The 20574-nt window shown below is 40.5% G+C and overlaps 1 protein-coding gene across 20 annotated transcripts in view; it reads left to right on the forward strand.

The window, feature by feature from the left end:
• The window catches only part of SRBD1 (S1 RNA binding domain 1), a 307187-nt gene that overhangs the window by 256488 nt on the left and 30125 nt on the right, over positions 1 to 20574 (forward strand). For all 20 annotated transcript variants that reach the window (XM_033935755.1, XM_033935737.1, XM_033935739.1 and 17 more), the window contains 2 exons: positions 11410 to 11516; positions 16925 to 17101. In XM_033935755.1, coding sequence (XP_033791646.1) covers positions 11410 to 11516; positions 16925 to 17101 — 284 coding nt within the window. The remainder of the gene's footprint in view (positions 1 to 11409; positions 11517 to 16924; positions 17102 to 20574) is intronic.

The raw sequence follows: 20574 nt of genomic DNA on the forward strand, positions 1-20574 counted from the left end.
CCCAACATGCATGACCTTGCATTTCTCTATATTAAACGCATCTGCCACTTTTTGGCCCACTCTTCCAGCTTCGTTAGGTCCCTTTGCAGGTTTTCACAGTCTTCCGTGGTTCTAACCCTGCTGCAGAGTTTGGTGTCATCTGCAAATTTGATAACCTCACATTTCGTCCCTGTCTCCAGATCGTTTATAAATATATTGAACAGGAGCGGTCCCAACACCGACCCCTGTGGAACTCCGCTCGTGACCCGTTGCCAGTCTGAGTATTTGCCCTTCACTCCAACCCTCTGTTTTCTGCCCACCAACCAATGTTTAATCCATCGGTATACATCCCCCTCCACTCTGTGGTTCCACAGCTTCTTAAGCAGCCGTTCGTGGGGTACCTTGTCGAAAGCTTTTTGGAAGTCGAGGTAAATTATGTCTACGGGTTCCCCTTTGTCTATCTGGCTGTTTATCCCCTCAAAGAAGTGTAGTAAGTTTGTGAGGCAAGACCTTCCCTTGCAGAAGCCATGTTGGCTCTCCCTCAGCTGCCCATTTTTTTCCATGTGCTCGCAGATGCTGTCCTTAATCAGTGCTTCCATCATCTTACTGAAAAGAGATGCTGAAATACCCAATAACAATATCAGACCATGCAATCTTGGGGAAAATATGTAGGGAACGCAATGAATTGTAGGGGATGAAGGAGAATTTCCAGTCTAGTGCAAACAGAAGAGGACAAGGAACATTTGACAGATAAACGGAGCAAGTATGTCACCTAAATAATAGAGGAGAGATGACATACGATGTAGAATATGGGGAAAGCATAGATGAGAGGAGTATTGATTCAAGGAAAAACAGGAGAGGAAGTCATAATGAGAAAAGCTGCCAAAGCAGATAGAATGCCTCCAAGATGGCTCAAAGAATGGGGGCCACCAAGGTATACCAGCAGTTAGAGGAGGCAAAAGAACAATTTGGAAGGCTGGAAATAGGAGAATTGAATACCTTTTAAGATTGACCAAGAGATATTTTAGGGAACATAGAAATAAGGCAAGAAATCTACAGGCTTGACAACCTAAGAAACAAAGTACAAGATAGATGACATTTTTAGAAGGGGGATGATGGGAAAGAAGCATGCAAAACATTTTATGAAATTCTGAACAATTCTAAGTGCAGGTAGACAGAATGTGGCCTATATAATATAACAACTGCCTAAGGAGGAAGGTTGTAAAGGGGAGAACAATATTTGAAATCAGCCCTGGTTTGTGAGAAATCCTTCCATAGGAAGGGCATATGAGGATGGCTATGAAAATAGACCTTATAATTATTATTTTTTCTCACAGACTTGGATAGCCATCTTTTACTTTGTCTTTTTCAGTAGGATTGGTTGGATAGCCACAGTCATTTCAAAATTAAGAAAAAATGATGATAATGATAGCAATAAAATAAAGTTGTGCATGGTTTGACATAAGTTATTTTCCATTGTAAGATCTGGGATGTTGTGGCTCGAAATAGTACATACTGATTCAATTCCTTTTAATATCAAGGATTGAAAATATATGATACTGTATTTGTCAGGAAGAACCTCCATAAGAATTAAGCAAAGACCGTTAGAAAGAATTCACCTATGTAGGATACAGAATTTAAATTGTAATATTGGGAGTTTGAATAATAGAAAGACTCAATTGCTAGTCCTTGCAGTGTGTTTTAAAGAACATAAGAACATAAGAAGTTGCCCCCGCTGAGTCAGACCAGAGGTCCATCTTGCTCAGCGGTCCGCTCCCGCGGCGGCCCATCAGACCTAGTGCCTGAACAGTGGTCCCTGATTAATTTTGTAACCTACCTCTAATTCCATCCCTATAATCTACCTTTACTCTTATCTGTACCCCTCAATCCCTTTGTCTTCCAAGTACCTATCCAAAGCTTCTTTGAACCCCTGTAGCGTGCTCCTGTTTATCACATCCTCTAGTAGCACGTTCCATGTATCCACCACCCTCTGTGGTTAAGGTAAATTTTGAAACTGTACTTCATATAAGAGAAGTAATTGTGGAAACTAGACATACAGCATACTTGTTTTATACTCATAACTTCACACACAAAAAGTCTTAAAATGCTCTTGGTGACTGAAAATCAAATTAGCAGCATAATTTATTAGCTTTGAGGCTTGTATGCAACTATTTTCATACTTCATCACTTGCACAGCTACAAATAAAGTAGTAATCAAAATGTTTTTCAGATGTTTCTAAATGCAGCATGGTGGAGAAAGGAAATGTATTTTGTTATGCTCAAAAGACTTAAACGTTGACACTGGTTAATTTACTAGCATCTGTTGAATGATGACTAAATCCTCTGAGGCAATTAGAACAAAGACATCGAGTTGAAAGTTTTGTGACAAGGCTATACCAACCATGGGGAATGTATGAGGTCATGCTTAGGAAGCTGAAATTCCTGATCTTATTTCCAGGTCAGGAAGATGCTAAAACAAATTGTTGTACTGGTTTTCCAAAAAAATTTTCCCTGGGGCACAGGTGAGATACTCACTCTGAATTATTTGAATAGGAGAAAGCTTGTGCCTAACTCTTTTTTGTAGGAGACTCTAATACTCTGTAAGTAAGGTTGAATTGTGATTTTAATGGTATGAAGAGTAATTTTTTCCTCTGGATACAAGTCCCTTCACAATCAAATTTAAGCATAGTAAAAGCAGATCCAAAATGTCAAATTCTTGAAATTGTTTTCTGAAAAAGTATACCGTACATCATCTTATATTTGAATAAATGCTACATCCTCAGCTACTTCCTTCATAAAATTAATAGTACAGCCATTAACAAACATTAAAGAAAATTCTTGATTTGTTTAATATCTTAAAATGTAATAAACTTAATTTTAGGGTTATGAAAACAATCCTGCCAGCATTCAGCCTGTGGCAGTCAGTGATTTTTAAGTGTTGTCTGCTGCAGGCAGAATTAGCCCTGGATATTCAGTACTATGCCATAGTGGGGCCTAATTGAGATGGCAGTACTTTCAGAGCTTATGCAGATCTCGACCAATATTCACCTGGGGCACACATAAGACGGTATATTTGGCAGAGCGTTCTTTGCATTCAAAAGGCTAATATCCATCAGTGTTCTCTCTTAACAACCAGAGGGAGCATTTAAGTTAGAGGAGATATTGCAATTGGAAAACCTGATAGCTGTGTTTAAAATCTCAATCCAGTTAAACTCATATCTCTAAGTAAATAAAGGTCCTCTTTTACTAAGCTGTGGTAGAGGTTTCTAAATGCTCTGACGCTGCTGTGTGATGTTCATAGAAAGTGATGGTGAAGCAGAAATTTGAACTTTGAATAGAAAATAGTTTTCTTTAGCCCGTGGCTAGTTTTCCTAATGATTGTAAACAAATAGCACTGCTTTTTCCATAATTCAAAATGATTAGTGAAACACCAGCAAAACAGTAGAATCCCTTTCATCCTAAATGATCAGAACCAAGGCCATTTAAGAGGTTTGATCAAAAAGTACGGTGAATGTTTAAATAAAAAAAATTATTACAGTAAAAGACACATTGCTGTTAATCCCCCTCAAAATACTCCCCTCACTTTCGACGCACTTATTCCATTATTCTTGCCACTTTCTGAAGCAGTTCTGGAAGTCCTCTTTCACGAGTGTCTTTAGTTGCACTGTCATGGCTGCCTCAATGTCCTGATTCGATTCAAAATGTTTACCTTTCATGGTCATTTTGACTTTGGGGAAGAGACAGAAGTCGCTTGGTGCCAGATCTGGTGAATAAGGTGGATGAGGACATACCATAATGTTTTTATTTGACAGAAATTTTTGTACTAGAAGTGATATGTGACATGGATCGATGTCATGATGGAGGAAGAAACCATTTGCCCATTTCTGAGGTCACACTCTCCTCATGTTCAAATCTGTTGTTAAAATGTTTTGAATGGACCGTAAAAGATGTTCAGATCCTCAGAAATTTCCCTAATAGTCAATCACCTGTTTGATCAAATTATTTTGCTTACTTTTTCAACACTTTCATGGGTTTCTAGGAACATAGAAACATGATGGCAGTAAAGGCCAAATGGTCCATCCAGTCTGCCCATCCACAGTGACCATTATCTCTTCCTCTCTCTAAGAGATCCTACTTGCCTATCCCAGGCTTTCTTGAATTCAGACACAGTCTCTGTCTCTATTACCTCTTCGGGAGACTGTTCCATGCATCTACCACCCTTTCTGTAGAAAAGTATTTCTTTAGATTACTCCTAAGACTATCACCTCTTAACTTCATCCTATGCCCTCTCATTCCAGAACTTCCTTTTAAATGAAAGAGGCTAGACTCATGTGCATTCACATCACATAGGTATTTAAACATCTCTATCATATCTCCCCTCTCCTGCCTTTCCTCCAAAGTATACGTATTGAGATCTTTAAATCTGTCCCCATACATCTTATGACGAAGACCACACACCATTTTAGTAGCCTTCCTCTGGACCGACTCCATCCTTTTTATATCTTTTTGAAGGTGCAGCCTCTAGAATTGTACATAATATTCTAAATGAGGTCTCACCAAAGTCTTATATAGGGGCATCAATACCTCCTTTTTCCTACTGGCCATACCTCTCCTTATGCACCCTAGCATCCTTCTAGCTTTCGCCGTCACCTTTTCAACCTCTTTAGCCACCTTAAGAAAATCACATACAATCACACCCAAGTCCTGCTCTTCTGTCATGCACATAAGTTCTTCACCCCCTAAACTATACATTTCCCTCAGGTTTTTGCACCCCAAATGCATGACCTTGCATTTCTTAGCATTAAATTTTAGCTGCCAAATTTCAGACCATTCTTCAAGCTTCGCCAGGTCTTTCTTCATGTTATGCTCACCATCCTGGGTATCTACTCTATTGCAGATTTTGGTATCATCCGTAAAGAGGCAAATCTTACCCGACAGCCCTTTAACAATATTGTTTATAAAAATTTTAAAAAGAACAAGCCCAAGATCAGAACCTTGAAGCACACTTCTGGTAACATCCCTTTCCTCAGAGCGATCTCTGTTGATCACTACCCTCTGTCACCGTCCACTGTCACAACCCCAGTCTAAAGGCTAAGCTTGTGCCAGGTAAAGCTCCTCAAAACCCAGGCCTTATCCTGAAAAGGGCTGATCACTGTAACAGGTTGAACTCTGACAGACAAATAAGGTCTGAGTTCCCATTGAAACACCAGGATACAGAACCCTGGGGAGGAGAAGATGAGTGGGAGAACAGCCTGGAGCAACGGGAGGTGCCTTACACAAAAGGACAGCCTAAGAGTCAGGCTCAGAGCTCAGCTAATGAACCACTGCTGGGGCCAATTAAGGCTAAACAGAAAACTCAGCAGAAGCAGCAGGTTGTTCCTCCCCCTCACAGGTTAGGGCGTGTCCAGCTCAGGGCTTTAGAGGCTGTGCTTAGGAAGAACAAGTCAGTCTACCCTGGGTCAGCCCAGGAAGGAGGCTCGAGGGACTGGGCTCCTGAATCCCCACAGAATCAGGACATTGAAATGGCAGATGTAACCACTGTCCCTGAGGCAAACCAGCCAGCCAGCCAGGACGCCATAGAACCTATGGATACTTCCCTGGAACCAGAGGACATACACGTGGATCAAAGCTAAGTTGGATTTTCTTGCTGTTTGTTTGCTTTTGGAATCTAGTTTTCTTTTGGGGCTGTCTGGAGGCACAAGGCCAGTGCAAGCAGCGTGAGCAGTGCTAGGTTCACAGCTGCAGGTGTGCCTTATTGCCTGAGTCAGGGAAGAAAGTGTTTTTTGTTTTTTTTCTTGAACATTTTGACTTTTGCCTTTTTCTCTGTTTGGATGTAACTTTGTGACTGTCCGGGTGTGAAAGGGATAGTAGTGGGGAGAATCCACTGAAGATCCTCAGGGCGGGATTGTGGGGCCAATTTTTGGCAAGCTTTAAATAAAGTGGATTCAGCTACTCCCCTCCCCCACCAACTGCCTGTGAAGTTGGCTGGGTAGGCCTGTTAAAGACCAGGCCTAGGCAGCACATTCCAACAGTGTTTAAAAACCATTGGGAATAACCAGTATAAAGGCTGGGTGTTCCGGTAACCGTATCGTGCCCTTTTTGACTGTGAGACTGACAGGGCAAGGCTACAATTGAAGCATTTTGCACTTACCTGCAAGCAAGGTGTGGGCTGTATTTTTGTAAGCCCAAGTTTTATGTTTATGTTTGTTTTTGAATTCGCAGCCCAAATTGTGGCAATTTGCTATTTGGGGGAAATAAAGTTGGACTCAATTTTGTTAAAGCTTTATTGTTCCTGACATTTGTTTTCTTCATACAATTAAGAACCAGCAGGACCTTCAACTTCCTTTGAAGGCACATTATGGACGGTGTTTGCTGAGCCCTGGTCAGGAGCCAGTTGCAAAACCCGGCACCGGCAGGCTCACACCACTCAACCAGTTCTTGACCATAACTTTGGTCACTCTGTTTATTTATTAGAATTCTGTGTGGAACACTGTCAAAGGCTTTGCTAAAATTTAAATACACCGCATCTATCACACTCCCTCTATCCAATTCTCTGGTCACCTAGTCAAAGAAATTGATCAGATTTGTCTGACAAGACCTATCTCTAGTGAATCCATGTTGCCTCTGGTCCTGTAAGCCACAGGATTCCAGAAACTTCACCATTCTCTGTTTTGGTACAATCTATTATATTATCCTGGTCAGATTGTTGTAACGCCGTTTATCTTGGCATCACTAAGAATTGCCTTCAAAGACTACAGTTGATTCAGAATACTGCCGCAAAGCTGATCTATGGAAAGAGCAAATTTGACCATGTGACTCCTTTGCTTTTCTCTCTCCATTGGCTCCCGGTTTATTTTAGAATTCAGTTTAAGTATTTATGTATTGTTTTTAAGATTTTACATGGTCTCTTTGCTCCTCTTGTTCCTCTGCTATGGAATGTTTATAGATTTTCATCTGCGAGAGGCATTCATCGATTTAAACTTTCTCTTACTTCTAGGAAAGGAATTCAAGAAGTTAAGAATTTTAGCAGCTCTCTGGCATTTAAATTTCCCCAACTATGGAATGAACTTCCCCTAATTTTGAGGTGTCCCAGTTCCTTCCAACTCTTCCGTAAACTTCTAAAAACTTTTGTATTCGCTAAACATTTTGAAAACTAACTCTTGTATTTTAGTTTACTTTATTATTTTTTTTAATTTATTGTTAACCGCGTCAAGCTTGTTTTGGTTGAAGACCCGGTATATAAGGTTAAGTTTTAGTTTAGTTTAAAAGCATTTCCATTAATTTGCTTACCACAGAAGTCAGACTTACTGGCATGTAATTCCCTACTTCTTCTTTACTTCCACTTTTGTGTAGAGGGACCACATCTACCCTTCTCCAGTCTTCCAGTACCACTCCAGGCTCTAGAGACTCATTGAAAAGGTCAGCGGAGCCACCAGAACTTCCCTAAGTTCCTTCAGCACCCTCGAATGTATATCATCTGGCCCCATTGCATTGTCTACCTTTATTTTAGCTAGCTCCTCATGAACACAACCTTCTGAAAATCGATCAGGGTCTACCACTTCTCCATCTCTATTCATGTTTGTCTTCTGTGGTCTGTTTCCCAGTGCTTCAGCCATGAACACAGAGCAGAAATATTTGTTAAGCAATTTAGCCTTTTCTTTATCAGCTTCTACATATTTCTCCCCTTCACCTTTGAGTCTGTATTTGTAGCTGGCTTTTCAGTAGGGTATGAGGACCCAGAGGTTTAAGTAATTTATATTTATCCTGATGGATAGAGAGAGCTGAAATCTAAACTGGAGCAAATCAAAGAAAACAAAGGGGGGGGGGGTGTCAAACCCTGTGCTGTTGGTTGTGACTCTGGGCAAGTCACTTAATCTTTCACTGCCCTAGGTACATTACATAAATTGTGAGCCCACCAAGATATGTAACCCATTTTGATCTCCCTTAGAAGGACAAGCTAAAAACAATTGAGTAAATAAATAAAAAGGTAAAAGAACACCAAAGATGTTTTAAGTAAAATACCTTTAATAAACGACCTTCCAAAAATACATATTTACTGTCCTTTGCATCAGGCAAACCAAAGCTTGCTGTTGGATTCTCCTCCATAAGCTGATTCCTAGGTGGTTACTTTCCTGTATTCTGGTGGTCTCCTTGGAACCTGAGTCAGCACCATCGGTGTCTTAGATTTAACACCACTCTGTTTTAGTCCTCCTTAAGTAAGGGTATATTCTTAGTGTGGAGATATGAAATGGGGATTCACTTGGAGCTCCTTTTACTAAGCTGCGTTAGGGCATTAATGTGCATAATAGCGCACGCACAATGCCGCGCGTGCTAGACGCTAACGCCATCATTGAGCTGGCATTTTAGCCGCGTAGCGCGGGGTTATAGCGTGCTAATTTGCGTGCACTAAAAACACTAGCACACCTTAGTAAAAGGAGCTCTTGATGTCACAAGAGGATAAATGTAAGCATATGTAACAAAATACAGAGGCAACAGAATATCTTTGTGGTTGGAGGGACCAAATAAACTCATCTCAAGCCTGAATGAGTTTCAGAGAACTGTGTTTGTGAGGAGCTACCGAAATCGAAGGTGGACAAAGCAGTGAGTCCAGATGGCATATATCCGAAGATACTGAAGGAACCTAGGGAAGTTCAGGCTGACTTATTCAATACTACTTTAGAGTCAGGAGGGGTCCTAGAGGACTAGAGAAGGACAGATGTGGTCCCTCACCAAAAAAGCGGGAGTAAGAAAGAGGTTGGGGGACTGCAGACTGGTAAGTCTGACTTCTATGGTAAGTAAACTAAGAGAAATAACTTTAAAATGGAGAATAATAAAGTTTCAGGAATCCAGTGGAACACTGAACCCAAGGCAGGTCTTGGTGGACCAATTTAATTTCTCTGACTGGGTAACCAGAGATTTGGATTGAGGGAGAGTTCTAGATGTGGTGCACTTAGATTTTAGCAAAGCCTTTGATACAGTTCCATATAGATGACTGAGTATGGGCCCTAAACTGACTGATTAAGTTAGAAACTGATTTTAAGTGGAAGGTGATATAGAGTAGTGGTAAATGGAGCTCATTCTGAGGTGTGCTGCAAGGTTTGGTTCTTGGGCTGGAACTTTTAATATTTTTGTAAGCAATGTTGTTGAAGAGCTGTCTGGTAAGGTTTGCCTCTTTACAGATGATACCAAAATCTGTATTAGGATAGACAGCCATAATGGTGTGGATAACATGAGGAATGACCTAGTGAAGCTTAAGGAGTGGTCCAGAATATGGCAGTTTAAGATTTAATGCTTTAGAAACTGGATTAGAGAGAACTGGATTTAAGGCATTCATCTAGTCAAAAGATCTTTGTCCAACCACTGGTGAAAAAATAACGATGATTCGAAAATATTTTGATTTTAGTAGATATGAACGTAAAAATAACCATACTGGGTCAGATCAATGGTCCATTTAACCCAGTATCCTGTTTCTAACAGTGGCCAATCCAGGTCATAAGTACCTGGCAGGAATCCAAATAGTAGTAACATTCCATGCTACTGATCCAAGGCAAGCAGTGGCTTCCCCCATGTCTGTTTCAATAGTGGAAAAAAAGTATTTCCTCCTATTTGTTTTAAAGGTATTTTCATGTAACTTCATTGAGTGTCCTCTAGTCTTTGCAATCTTTGAAAGAGTAGAAAATCTAGTAACTTTGCATTTCCTAAAGTTAAATAAGGAAAAGACTAAGGGCTCCTTTTACGAAGATGCGATAGCGTTTTTAGTGCATGCACCGGATTAGCGTGCGCTAGCTGAAAAACTACCACCTGCTCAAGAGGAGGCGGTAGCAGCTAGCGCATGCGGTATTACTGTGTGTGCTATTTCGCGCGTTAAGGCCCTAACGCGCCTTCGTAAAAGGAGCCCTAAATTTTATTTTTGCTGCTTAGGAAAATTTATACAACAATCAGTATCTTACAGTAGGATATAAGAATTATTTATTTGAATCAGCGTTGAATATCCTAGGGGTAATAATAGTACATTATCTTTGGAACCACAGATAAACTCGGTGATCAAAATAATTTTATGATACTAAGAAAATTGAAAAAGATTTTTAAAATGTATTCAGTTTAATCACTTAAAATTAATGGTCCAGGCTCTAGTTTTATCACAGCTAGATTATAATAATATTGTTTGTTTAGGGTGCCATAATTATTTGCATAAAAATTGCAGACAATGCAAAATACAGCTGCTCCATTATGCTCTGTGTATAATTATTTGTGTAGTTTCACTGGCTTTCAACAAAAGCCAGTATGATATTTAAATCATGCATAATGATTCTTAAAATATTACATGGTAAAGCTCCATTCTGAATGTAAAATCTATTGCTTACACGTTATTATGGCAGGCTTTTACAGGGCTGCTTTGCTGAGGAGTGTACAGCTCTTCGTATTCGCTGGGTTTAGGTGCAGAGCCGGCCCGCGAATAGGGAAAAATTGTGAATAAGTTTTTGGGCCGGCTCTGACCCACCCCCCTCTTCCCTCCTGCATCCCCAGACCTTACCTGGTGGTCTAACGGTGACACGGGGCAGGAGCGATCTTCCTATGCTCCTGCCCCGTGCAAAGCCGTCATCAAAATGGCTGCCATGAGTTCCTGTTGTAGTCTTGAAACTACAACAGGAACTCACGGCAGCCATTACGATGATGGCTCTGCACAGGGCAAGAGCATAAGATGATCGATCCTACCCCACTTCGCCGCTAGACCACCAGGTAAGGTCTGGGAAGGTTTGGGCAGCCTGCAAAAAGAAGAAAAAATCATGAATAATCGAATTTGAGTAGGGAAACCGCAAATCCGGAGGGAAAGCTGTACTCTGAATGCCAAACCGCCCATAGGAATAGAACAGACGGCTTGCATTTAGCGTGCGCTGCTTGGCAGCGCAGCTTTGTAAAAGAATTTGCATGAGAATTACTGTCTTTGACTTTAACTGTTTTTCATTTTCCAAACCCAAAAGGAATTAGATTTAAAGAGATATTTATGTTGTCTTTCCCATAAAACTACCATTTGAGATTAGATAGGCATCTATTTGTTATTTAAGAAAGCTGTGAAAACTTCTCTGTTTTGTAAATGTGTTATGTAAGTTTTAATATGTATTTCAGTGATTATAGTTCCTTGGATATGCCAAGCCTCTTTTTGATTGTGAGCCACATGAAGCTAAATAAGCTGGTTGCAGAATATAAGACATGCAATATAATTTAATGAATGCAGTTTTCTGAAAATTTGAATTATCAGATGTGCTGATCCATTAAAATGCTTTGCACAACCTATTTTAAGTTTCAAATGTGGATATTCTTAATGCCATATGTCTAGAAATGGTAATAATGTTTTTTAAAAAATGATGTTGCTACAGTTCAGATGACTTGATTCTCCAACTAGGTAACCTAGTCTATTTCTTATTTCAGCATGATGCGCCACAGACATTACTGAAAGCAACTCTCGATAGTGTGGTTGAAGAGTGTGTCAGCTTTGTGGGAGTAGATATTAACATCTGCTCAGAAATTTTATTGAGGTGAGCCAGACACTTTTTTCTGTCATGGTCATACAGTTTCTCTTTAGTCTCTTTGGGTGTGCTGGAGCCAATGCCATTACTTACCTGATGAAAATTACTGTATATTCTCGAATATACCATATATACTCGAATATAAACCGGTATTTTGGGGCTAAAAAATTGGCCCAAAAATGGGGGTCCCGGTTTATATTCGGGTCATCCCCTAGTGATCACCCGAAACCCAGACTTCCTGCAAGCCTGCCTTAGGCCGGGACAGGAGGGATCCCTCCCATCTCCTGCCCCGGCCGACACTAATAATTACCACCCTCCTTCCTTCCCTCCCTCGCGTTCCTGTTCACTGGTTGTCCAGCGTGTATCCCGCGCTGAAATCCTTTAGATTGTAAAGGTAGTAGCCAGTGGCGCACCTGGGCTAGCACGCAGCTGTGAGCTTTTCGTGCTCCCGGCCAGCCCTGCACCGCTCCTTGATAGGTTGCCGCAAGTTCTCATGGGATTTGCGGTTCTCGCAGCAGCCTATCAATGAGCGGTGCAGGGCTGGCCGGAAGCATGAAAAACTCGCTCCTGCATGCCAGCCCGGGTGCACCGCAGGCTACTATCTTTATAATCTAAAGGATTTCAGCGTGGGATAAACACTGGACCACCAAGGGGACAGGTATGCGAGAGAGGGTGGTAATTATTAGTGTTGGCCGGGGCAGGAGACGGGAAGGATCCCTTCTGTCCCGGCCTACCACTAGGTGGTTTAAGTTAAGGGGAAGGGTTAATCTGCTGGCTGGGTTAGAGGGCAGAGGGGAGTACGGGACAATCAAGCCATTGTGACATCAGTGATGAGGTTGGCTCTTTTTAGGAGGAAGAGGGTACAGGGAAGGAAGGTGGGACAGTATTCAGAGCCTGGCAGGGAGGGGGGCTTGGTTCACAGTCAGGGAGGGAAGGGGGTTGAGTACAGAACTTGGCAGGAAGGGGGGCTAAGTGCAGAACCTGGCAGGGCAGGACACTTGAATATTAAGCCACCCGACTTATATTCGAGTCAACCATTTTTATTTTTATTTTTCCTCCTTTTGGGGGGGAAATTGGGGGTCTCGACTTATATTCGAATCAACTTATATTCGAGTATATATGGTATCCTGATTTTATTTACATAAGAACATAAGAATTGTCATACAGACCGAAGGTCATCAAGTCCAGTATCCTGTTTCCAACAGTGGCCAACCCAAGTACCTAGCTAGATCCCAAGTAATAAAACAGATTTTATTCTGCCTATCATAGGAATAAGCAGTGGATTTCCCCAAGCCATCTCAATAATGGCCTTGGACTTCTCTTTTGGTGGAGGAAATAGGTACTTTCCAAACAGTAGAGGGAGATGGTTGCTGGACAAAATTAAAAATTAACTTATAGTGATGAAAGTGGAAATGAAAGCAGCTATAATAAACTAGAAACATGAAATAAGTAAGGTTGTGGAGAGATTGGATGGATATATGAGAGTGGCAGAAGTACAAAAAGCAGCAGATCATAGGCAGAAGGAGCAAAGGAACTGGACTGAGAAATTGGAGGACTTTGAAAATTAGTCCCTTCAAAATAATATTTAAATAAGAGGAATTCCAGAAGGGTATTCATCTGGGAACTATGTGGAGGTTGTTCAGGGTCTGTGTGGTGAGCTATTGGGGCAGGACTCAAGCAGGTGAAAAGACATCAAAGCTTGGTGCAGAGAAGGAACAATCAGTCCCAGGACATTATAGCTTGCCTGAATGACTTTCAATCAAGGAACAGGTGATGGAACAAGTGGAAGGGATGCAGTGTAGAACTGTTCTAGGATTTTTCGGTGATTATACTGCAAAAGTGGAGGAATATAAAAGAAGTGGATGTTTTTTTTATAATCAATGTTAGTAGAATCTCAGCATAAAATAGTTGATGTGAAAGCTAAAAGTGATTCTCTGAAGTCTTTTTTTTCTCTACTGCATTTTTTAATTGTTTTGATAAGAAAAAGGGTGATAAAGGAGGTTACCTAATGTAGGCCCCCTTTTATGAAGCCATGTTAGGGTTGTTTTGTTTTGTTTTTATCACCGGCTGTTGCGGTAAATGCTCCAACACTCATTGGGTCATGTTAAGGAGGTAATGTTTCTGGGTATTATTAAAGACTGCTTTGTGGATCAGTTGGTGCAGGAAATGACAATATTGGCATACAGAACTTGCTATAAAACTCATAGTAGCATAGTAAATGACGGCAGACAAAAACCTGAATGGTCCATCCAGTCTCCCAACCATACATGCTTCATAAATTAAATTTAAATGGTTCATGGTATTGAGGCTGCTAGGCAGTAGGGTAGTCAAATTTGTCATCAATGGAAAGATGACATTTTTTTAAAAAAAACACTACTCTAGCACTTAATTTTAAAAAGGAGAAAGTGATAAAATGAAGAAATTATTTCAGAAAACCCAAAAAGGAACAATTGCAGGGTTAAAATTTTGCATGAGGCATGGACATTATTTAAAAAGATCATTTTGGAAGCTTGAGGCTTCTTTTACAAAGCCGCGTTAGTGGTTTAACGCGCATAATAGCGCATGCTAAACTGCTGGCTGCGCTAGACGCTAACGCCAGCATTGAGCTGGAGTTAGTTCTAGCCGCGTAGCGCGGGTTGCACTAAAATTGCTAACGCGGCTTCATAAAAGGAGCCCTTAGTTTTAGTATATTCCACATTGAAAAAAGTTAGAAGAAGACCAAATAATGACTTGTGTGTTTTAATGGTGAGGTGAAAGAGGTAGTGAAAACCATAAGGGTATTTTTCAAAAAACAGAAAGCATACATAATGAAGAAACCAGGAATAGGCACAAGGAAAAGTTAGGTAAATAAATTATTAAGACAAGCCAAATGAGACTTTGAAAAGAAGCATGTTGTAGAGGCAATAGCTAGTATTAAAATCTTTTCAAGTTCATCCAAATCAAAAAGCTATGGAATTAGTTGCTGGGTAGTCAAGGGGTAAAAGCAGTGCACAGGGAAAATAAGGTAATAGGAGATAAACTAAATGATTTCTTAGCTTCAAGTTTTACTGATGAAGGTGTTTGAGTCCTACGAGGGGCGTTCAGTAGTAATACCTCAGTAGTAAAGAAAAGAGTTTTCAAAAAATGTTTGTTCTATTTTTTTCAATATAGTCCCCTGATAGCTCCGTACACTTCATCCACATTTCCTGCATTAACTTTAACCCTTTGAAAAGAATTCTTCTGTTTCATCTTCAGACCAGGACATCACAGCTTCCTTAATGTCTTCATCACTTGAAAACCGCTGTCCATAGAGAGATTTCTTAAAAACTTGAAACAGGAAATAATCTCAGGGAGCCCTGTCAGGACTGTAGGGTGGATGGTTCCGCTGCTGAAACTCACATTCTTGGATGGCAGCCTGTGATTGTCATGACATGTGCACTGGCGCATTGTCGTGAAGAAGCAGCACAACTGCTGTGAGTTTTCCTCATCTTTTCTCCTTGATTGATTCCTGTAAAGTGATCATTGTGTTGGCTTAACTCTCCCCTGTTATGGCTGTCTTGTGTGGCTTGAACTCCAGAAGCAAAAGTCCTTCATCCTCCCAGAATACAGTTTACATGACTTTGCCTGCAGATTTTTCTGTTTTGAACTCTTTTGGGGTGGGGGATGACTTGTGCTTCTACTGTATTGACTCCATTTTGGACTCAGGATCTCTGTGATAGACCCAAGTCTCATCTCCAGTCACCAAATGATGAAAAAAATTCACTTGGTCTTCACGAAGCATCTCCAAGTTCTCTGACAGCACTGGAGCCTTGTGGCCTTCTGACACAGCGTCAGCATTCTTGGAACCCATCTTGCACTAATCTTAGACATGCTCAACTTTTTATGAATTATTTTTCAAACCGTTCCAGAATGTGCTCCTCTCCCAATGGTGCCTGCAGAGGGATACACTGCAGAATCAGCTACCTTGGACAATGGAAGCATGTCACAGTTTAGCTTAGTAGTTTGAGCCTCAGTCTCTAGCCAGAGAAGTTCCCCTTCATATTTCCACATGGGTGATCCTGATGACGGATGCCAGCCTATATGCTTAGGGGCCACATTATGAAGGGCATCGGGTTCAGGAACGTTAGTCCTCTTCTTAGAGGAAGTGATCGCTCAACTGTTTGGAACTTTGAGTCATCCGCTAGCACTTTAAGCATTCGGGAACGTGCTGCAGAGCAAAGCAGTATGAGTTTTCTCAGACAAAGCAACTGTGGTAGCTTATGCAAATCACCAGGTAGGCACCAAGAGTACTCCTCTAAGCTTGGAAACTGTGGTGCTGTTTTGGTGGGCAGAGGTTCATCTCTTGGTGCACTCGGCAGCACATGTGGCAGAAGTGGATAATGTAAAAGTGGATTTCCTCAGCAGGAAGATCCTGGATCATGGGGAGTGGTCACTGTCTCAGGAAGCCTTTACCTGCATTGTGCATCGGTGGGGGCACACAACTTTTGATCTGATAGCGTCGGCGGCCAACAAGAAGGTAGCTCGGTTCTTCAGTTGAAGATACAAACAGGAAGCAAAGGCTTGTACATTCTGGTGCAACCATGGCCAAAAGATACTTCAGTAGCATAGTCAAACCAGTTCAAACTTGTTATTTTAGGTGGGCCCACAGTTATATTGGATGGGTTTATTCAAACTACCCTTCCTCCACCACATAATTTATCCTTCTCCTGCCCGTGGCCTAGCAACTGCCCCCCACCCCCCAATGATGTATTTCAGTTCCTGTGTGGCATGTACATCCGCTATTTGCACTGACCCCACAGACCTTCCTTCTGCTGCATCCTGCCAGAGAGAAAACAGGAAGTGACATCAGCAAGAGGGGGTACAGCAGGAAATGAATATATATTGCTGTTTTTGCCTGCAAAGGTGATGAGGTTCGGGAAGGGGGAGGTTTAGAGAGAGGGAGGAGTTGCTGAGCTGTGGGTTGATGAGTGGGGGCAAATGCCAGATTCAGGTGCAAGAGAGAAAGGCAGCTATTGCAGAATTGTCTTGAGTGGGCCTGGGCCCACTCAGGCTCACTTGTAGCTATACTATTGGGATATTTTTAATTTTTTAAAAAAGGCTTGTTAAAATTCAAAGAATTCATTCAGTCATTTTTCCCTTAAATGTTGAAGTGGACCAATGTTGATAGCATGGTAGTAGTAGCAGAGTGTTTCATGGACTGTAACCCAGGTTTAAAGATGATTTCACACAATGTAGTAGCATGTAAGAATATGTTTTGAGTGCTATTTATTTGAATTAGATATTGATGATTTTGTGGTATATTACTATAAGATTTGGCATCATTTTACTGTATATAAATTTCAGATTTGTGCTAAAATCATTTTTTGGTGTTTACTACTGTGTCTAATATTTGTTGTGAATTTCTTTTGATTTCCAACAAATTATCTTTTATTTTTTAGACACATTGCTGGACTGAATGCAACTAGAGCAAAAAATATTATTGAATGGAGAGAGAAGAATGGGCCATTTATAAACAGAGACCAGCTAAAGAGTGTCAAAGGACTGGGCCCAAAAACCTTTCAGCAATGTGCTGGCTTCATCAGATTTAACCAGGAATACATAAGAAACATTTGCAGGTATTTATACGAATGTCAGTGTCATGCAGTTCACTCTTGCAATAGTGGAAAGCTTATTTTCTCTTTCTGGCTAATCTTGCTTTAAAAAAAACTGCTTAGAAGTCTCTCTCTTTTGATTTTTTGATGTTTTATAGAAAATAGCTTTTCTACCTGTAATTAATCTATAGCTAGCAACAACAAAAAAGGAACAATAATGAAAGTTATTAATGCCTTTCTAGAGTGGCGCTCAGAATCCAAGAATGGAATTTGAAAGCTCAGCGTGGGGACCTAACCCCTACAGAGACTTTCAGTGAATCTAGCATTGCACCGTCTAATTTGAAAGGTTATAAAATAACTTCATGAAGTGGTAAATGATTCTTAAATCTCCATAGAGTGCATAAAATGTCCAGTGCTTAACAAATGCAAAATCCAAAAACTTAACTTCAATGCCTAAACAGCAATGGTCCGGCGGGGTTCTGACACGTTTCGCCAAACCGGCTTCTTCAGAGAACCCGCTGTGCTGTAAGCGACCTCAAATATTAATTCTCCCTAAACAAAAAAGACAAGGGTGATGCGTTTCAAAATCATACACTTAAAAAGCAGTTTAAACACAAAATCACGACGCTGTCAGCTGGGTACCTAGTTCAAAAGGAAAAACTCTCTCATATCCTGTGACGTCAAACCTCAGCTGGGCACCCAGTACTTATACTGTGATCAGCTGTCTGTCATCTGTGAAGAAACGCCCACCATTCAACTTCACGATTCAAACCAGCAGGGGTGACTGTCTTCCAATAGTAAATCCATCTCTGTTCTCTTTTCGACAACCAAGCTTGGATGTTACCTCCTCGCGTCAGCTGAGCCACTTCCAAAACTGTGAATTGAAGGTCAGAAAGCTGATGTGAAGTTGAATGCCAATGCGGGGACAGAGGGGATTCCTCACGGGGACGGGTGGGACTTTGGCGGGGACGGGTGGGATTTCTGTCCCCGCGCAACTCTACAATATACACACACTTTTTTAATGCACATGGATGGTTTGTTCTTTTGAGCAATGCACCCAAACAAGAGATCCTACCTTATCAAGGCAGAGACACAAAGAAAACAGAAGGCAACTTGTGGTGCTCAGTTATCTTAATTTTGATGAAGACTTGACACGGACGTGTTTTGGCCGTAAGGCCTGCCTCGGGAGTCTGAGTCCCTCTGTGAACACATTTATTAAAGCTTTTCTCTCTCTTGTAACAATATGTTTAGGATGAAAAAACAAACTGCCTTGCAAGATGGGAAAACACCCAGCGTGTTGAGCAGTGCATCAATGTCTTTGGATTTATTTTCTTTGTGTTGTTCTTTTGAGCATCAGCTTGAAACTAGTAAATTCTGGGAGCTTTGTTTTTTGAAGCATTGCATTATAGGTTCAAACAGGCTGAATTTTGATATGTTCACATACTTATGAAGAAAGTTTTAGAAATGATTATGGATTTAAATGTATATGAACCCGTTGTAAAAACTGAAGATGCATTCCTAAAAAAACCCAATCATTAAACATTTAAAAAAAACCCGATAGAAAGAAATAAACTTAGCAGCTGATAGAGATTTCTGGACAAATTAAAAGTAATTACTGTAAATATTTCAGTAAAAATGCAAACAAATCCCTTTACCATCATCTAACTTAAAGAAAAAAATATATGAAATTTACCTAAAGTAATACACATTTGACTATATTGCTGCACTCCCTTGACTGCAATGGTAGAATCATGAAGGGTTTATATTATAATTTTGATGGTTTATTTGGTTATGTAAGCTGCTCTTATTGTTCCACAGTAGCACAAGTTAGTGGCAATTAAAAAAACAACACGTGTCTTAATGGTAGCTCAAGTTGATAATTAGGCCCCTAAGTAAGCTGACCAATTCTGGAAAATTATTTTAAAAGAATTACATGTCTCAATTTTATTTGTGCTTTTGACAACTTAAGTCCTTGAGTTATTTCTTTCCTCTGTTTAGAACTGAATAATATCTTATTGGCGTTAAAAGTAAAAATTCTTATTGCCTAAAAAACAAACAAACCATATTGCACAAAGAGGCGCCTTTCTGGAGGTTATTCTATAAAGGAAACAAGGTGCCTATTTTCCTTTATAGAATACTAAAGCAATAGTTAAAATACCACTGTACACCAAAGAGCTGGTATAAATACTCACACCTAGGTTGTTTAAAAAATGGGGGTGCTGCCGTCTTCTTCCCCCCCCCTTTTTTTTTTCTTCTTTCCTTTTCTTGGTTTGGTATTTTTTTTGTTGCTCTGCTTTTGGGTTTGGGGGCTTCCCTCTTTTACGCTTGGCGGGTTGAGGCCTCTCAGGAACCAGGGCCTCGACCAGTTCTCCGTCTAGTTTGGATGGTTGACGATGGGGAGGGGGGGAGCGGGGATATTTACAGAGGGGGGTGTCTGTCATTTCTGTTTTGGAGGGGGAAGGCTAGTAGTTTGTTGTGTAAATGATGACAGTACACCTTGTTATTGCTTATTCAGGTCCTGTTACTTTTATTGACCTGCAATATTCTCTGCATTGTGTTGTACTTGTTTGTCATCAATAAAAATCATTTAACTGTTAAAAAAATGCACGTCAATTATAATAATCTATCATGTCTGAGTGCCTCTGCCCAGGTTCCATCCATGTGTATGCCTACCTTCAAATTATGTTGCATTACATTTTGGTCCCATTTTATAAAACTGTGCAGGGGTAGGGTAACCTCAGTCCTCGAGGGTCACAACCCAGTGAAATTCTCTTTGCATATAGTAGAGGGAGTACATGCAGATAGATTTCATGCATATTCATTGGGAAATCTGAAAACTGGAGTGGGTTGTGGTTCTCAAGGACCAAGGTTTCCTACTCCTGGAATAACTCATAACCAGAATATTGGTATTTGTAGCCTTATGTGCTTACATGCATGTGTATATGATTGTATTGTGGTCATTTATGTGTGTATGGTAATTCTATTATTTGAAAAGTACACTTCTCCCTCCTTATTCGCTGTGATAGGGGATTAACAGACCCACAAATAACTTTTTCATATGTTATTCACTGTTTTCTATTAAAAACAATTGTGAATATGGTGACACCGCAAATAACATGGTGGGAGACCTGGCCTGTTCCTGAAGGAGAGTCAAAACATGGTGAAGAAAGTGTCGGGAATCAGCGATTTCTCTATGCAAGCTGACGTAATTGGGAGGGGGGGGAAGGAGCCAGCAAGCTAAAAACTGCAAATAAACAAAACCACGAATGCTGAAACCACAAATACAAGTTTCAAGTTTATTCAGAAATTTTATAAACCGCCCAATCAACCTTCTATGCGGGAAACATTATGTTAAAAATGTATATGGGGTAACTATAGATCCTTTGGAAACAACAGTCATAATTCAAAACATTAAAAACAATTCAAAAAAACAAACAGAAACAAGAGGGAAGAAGGACAGAACTATAATTTATCAAGTAAGAAAGAGAACATGTAGG

This window comes from Geotrypetes seraphini, chromosome 3 (genome assembly GCF_902459505.1).
Source record: "Geotrypetes seraphini chromosome 3, aGeoSer1.1, whole genome shotgun sequence".
In the NCBI taxonomy this organism is placed as follows: domain Eukaryota; kingdom Metazoa; phylum Chordata; class Amphibia; order Gymnophiona; family Dermophiidae; genus Geotrypetes; species Geotrypetes seraphini.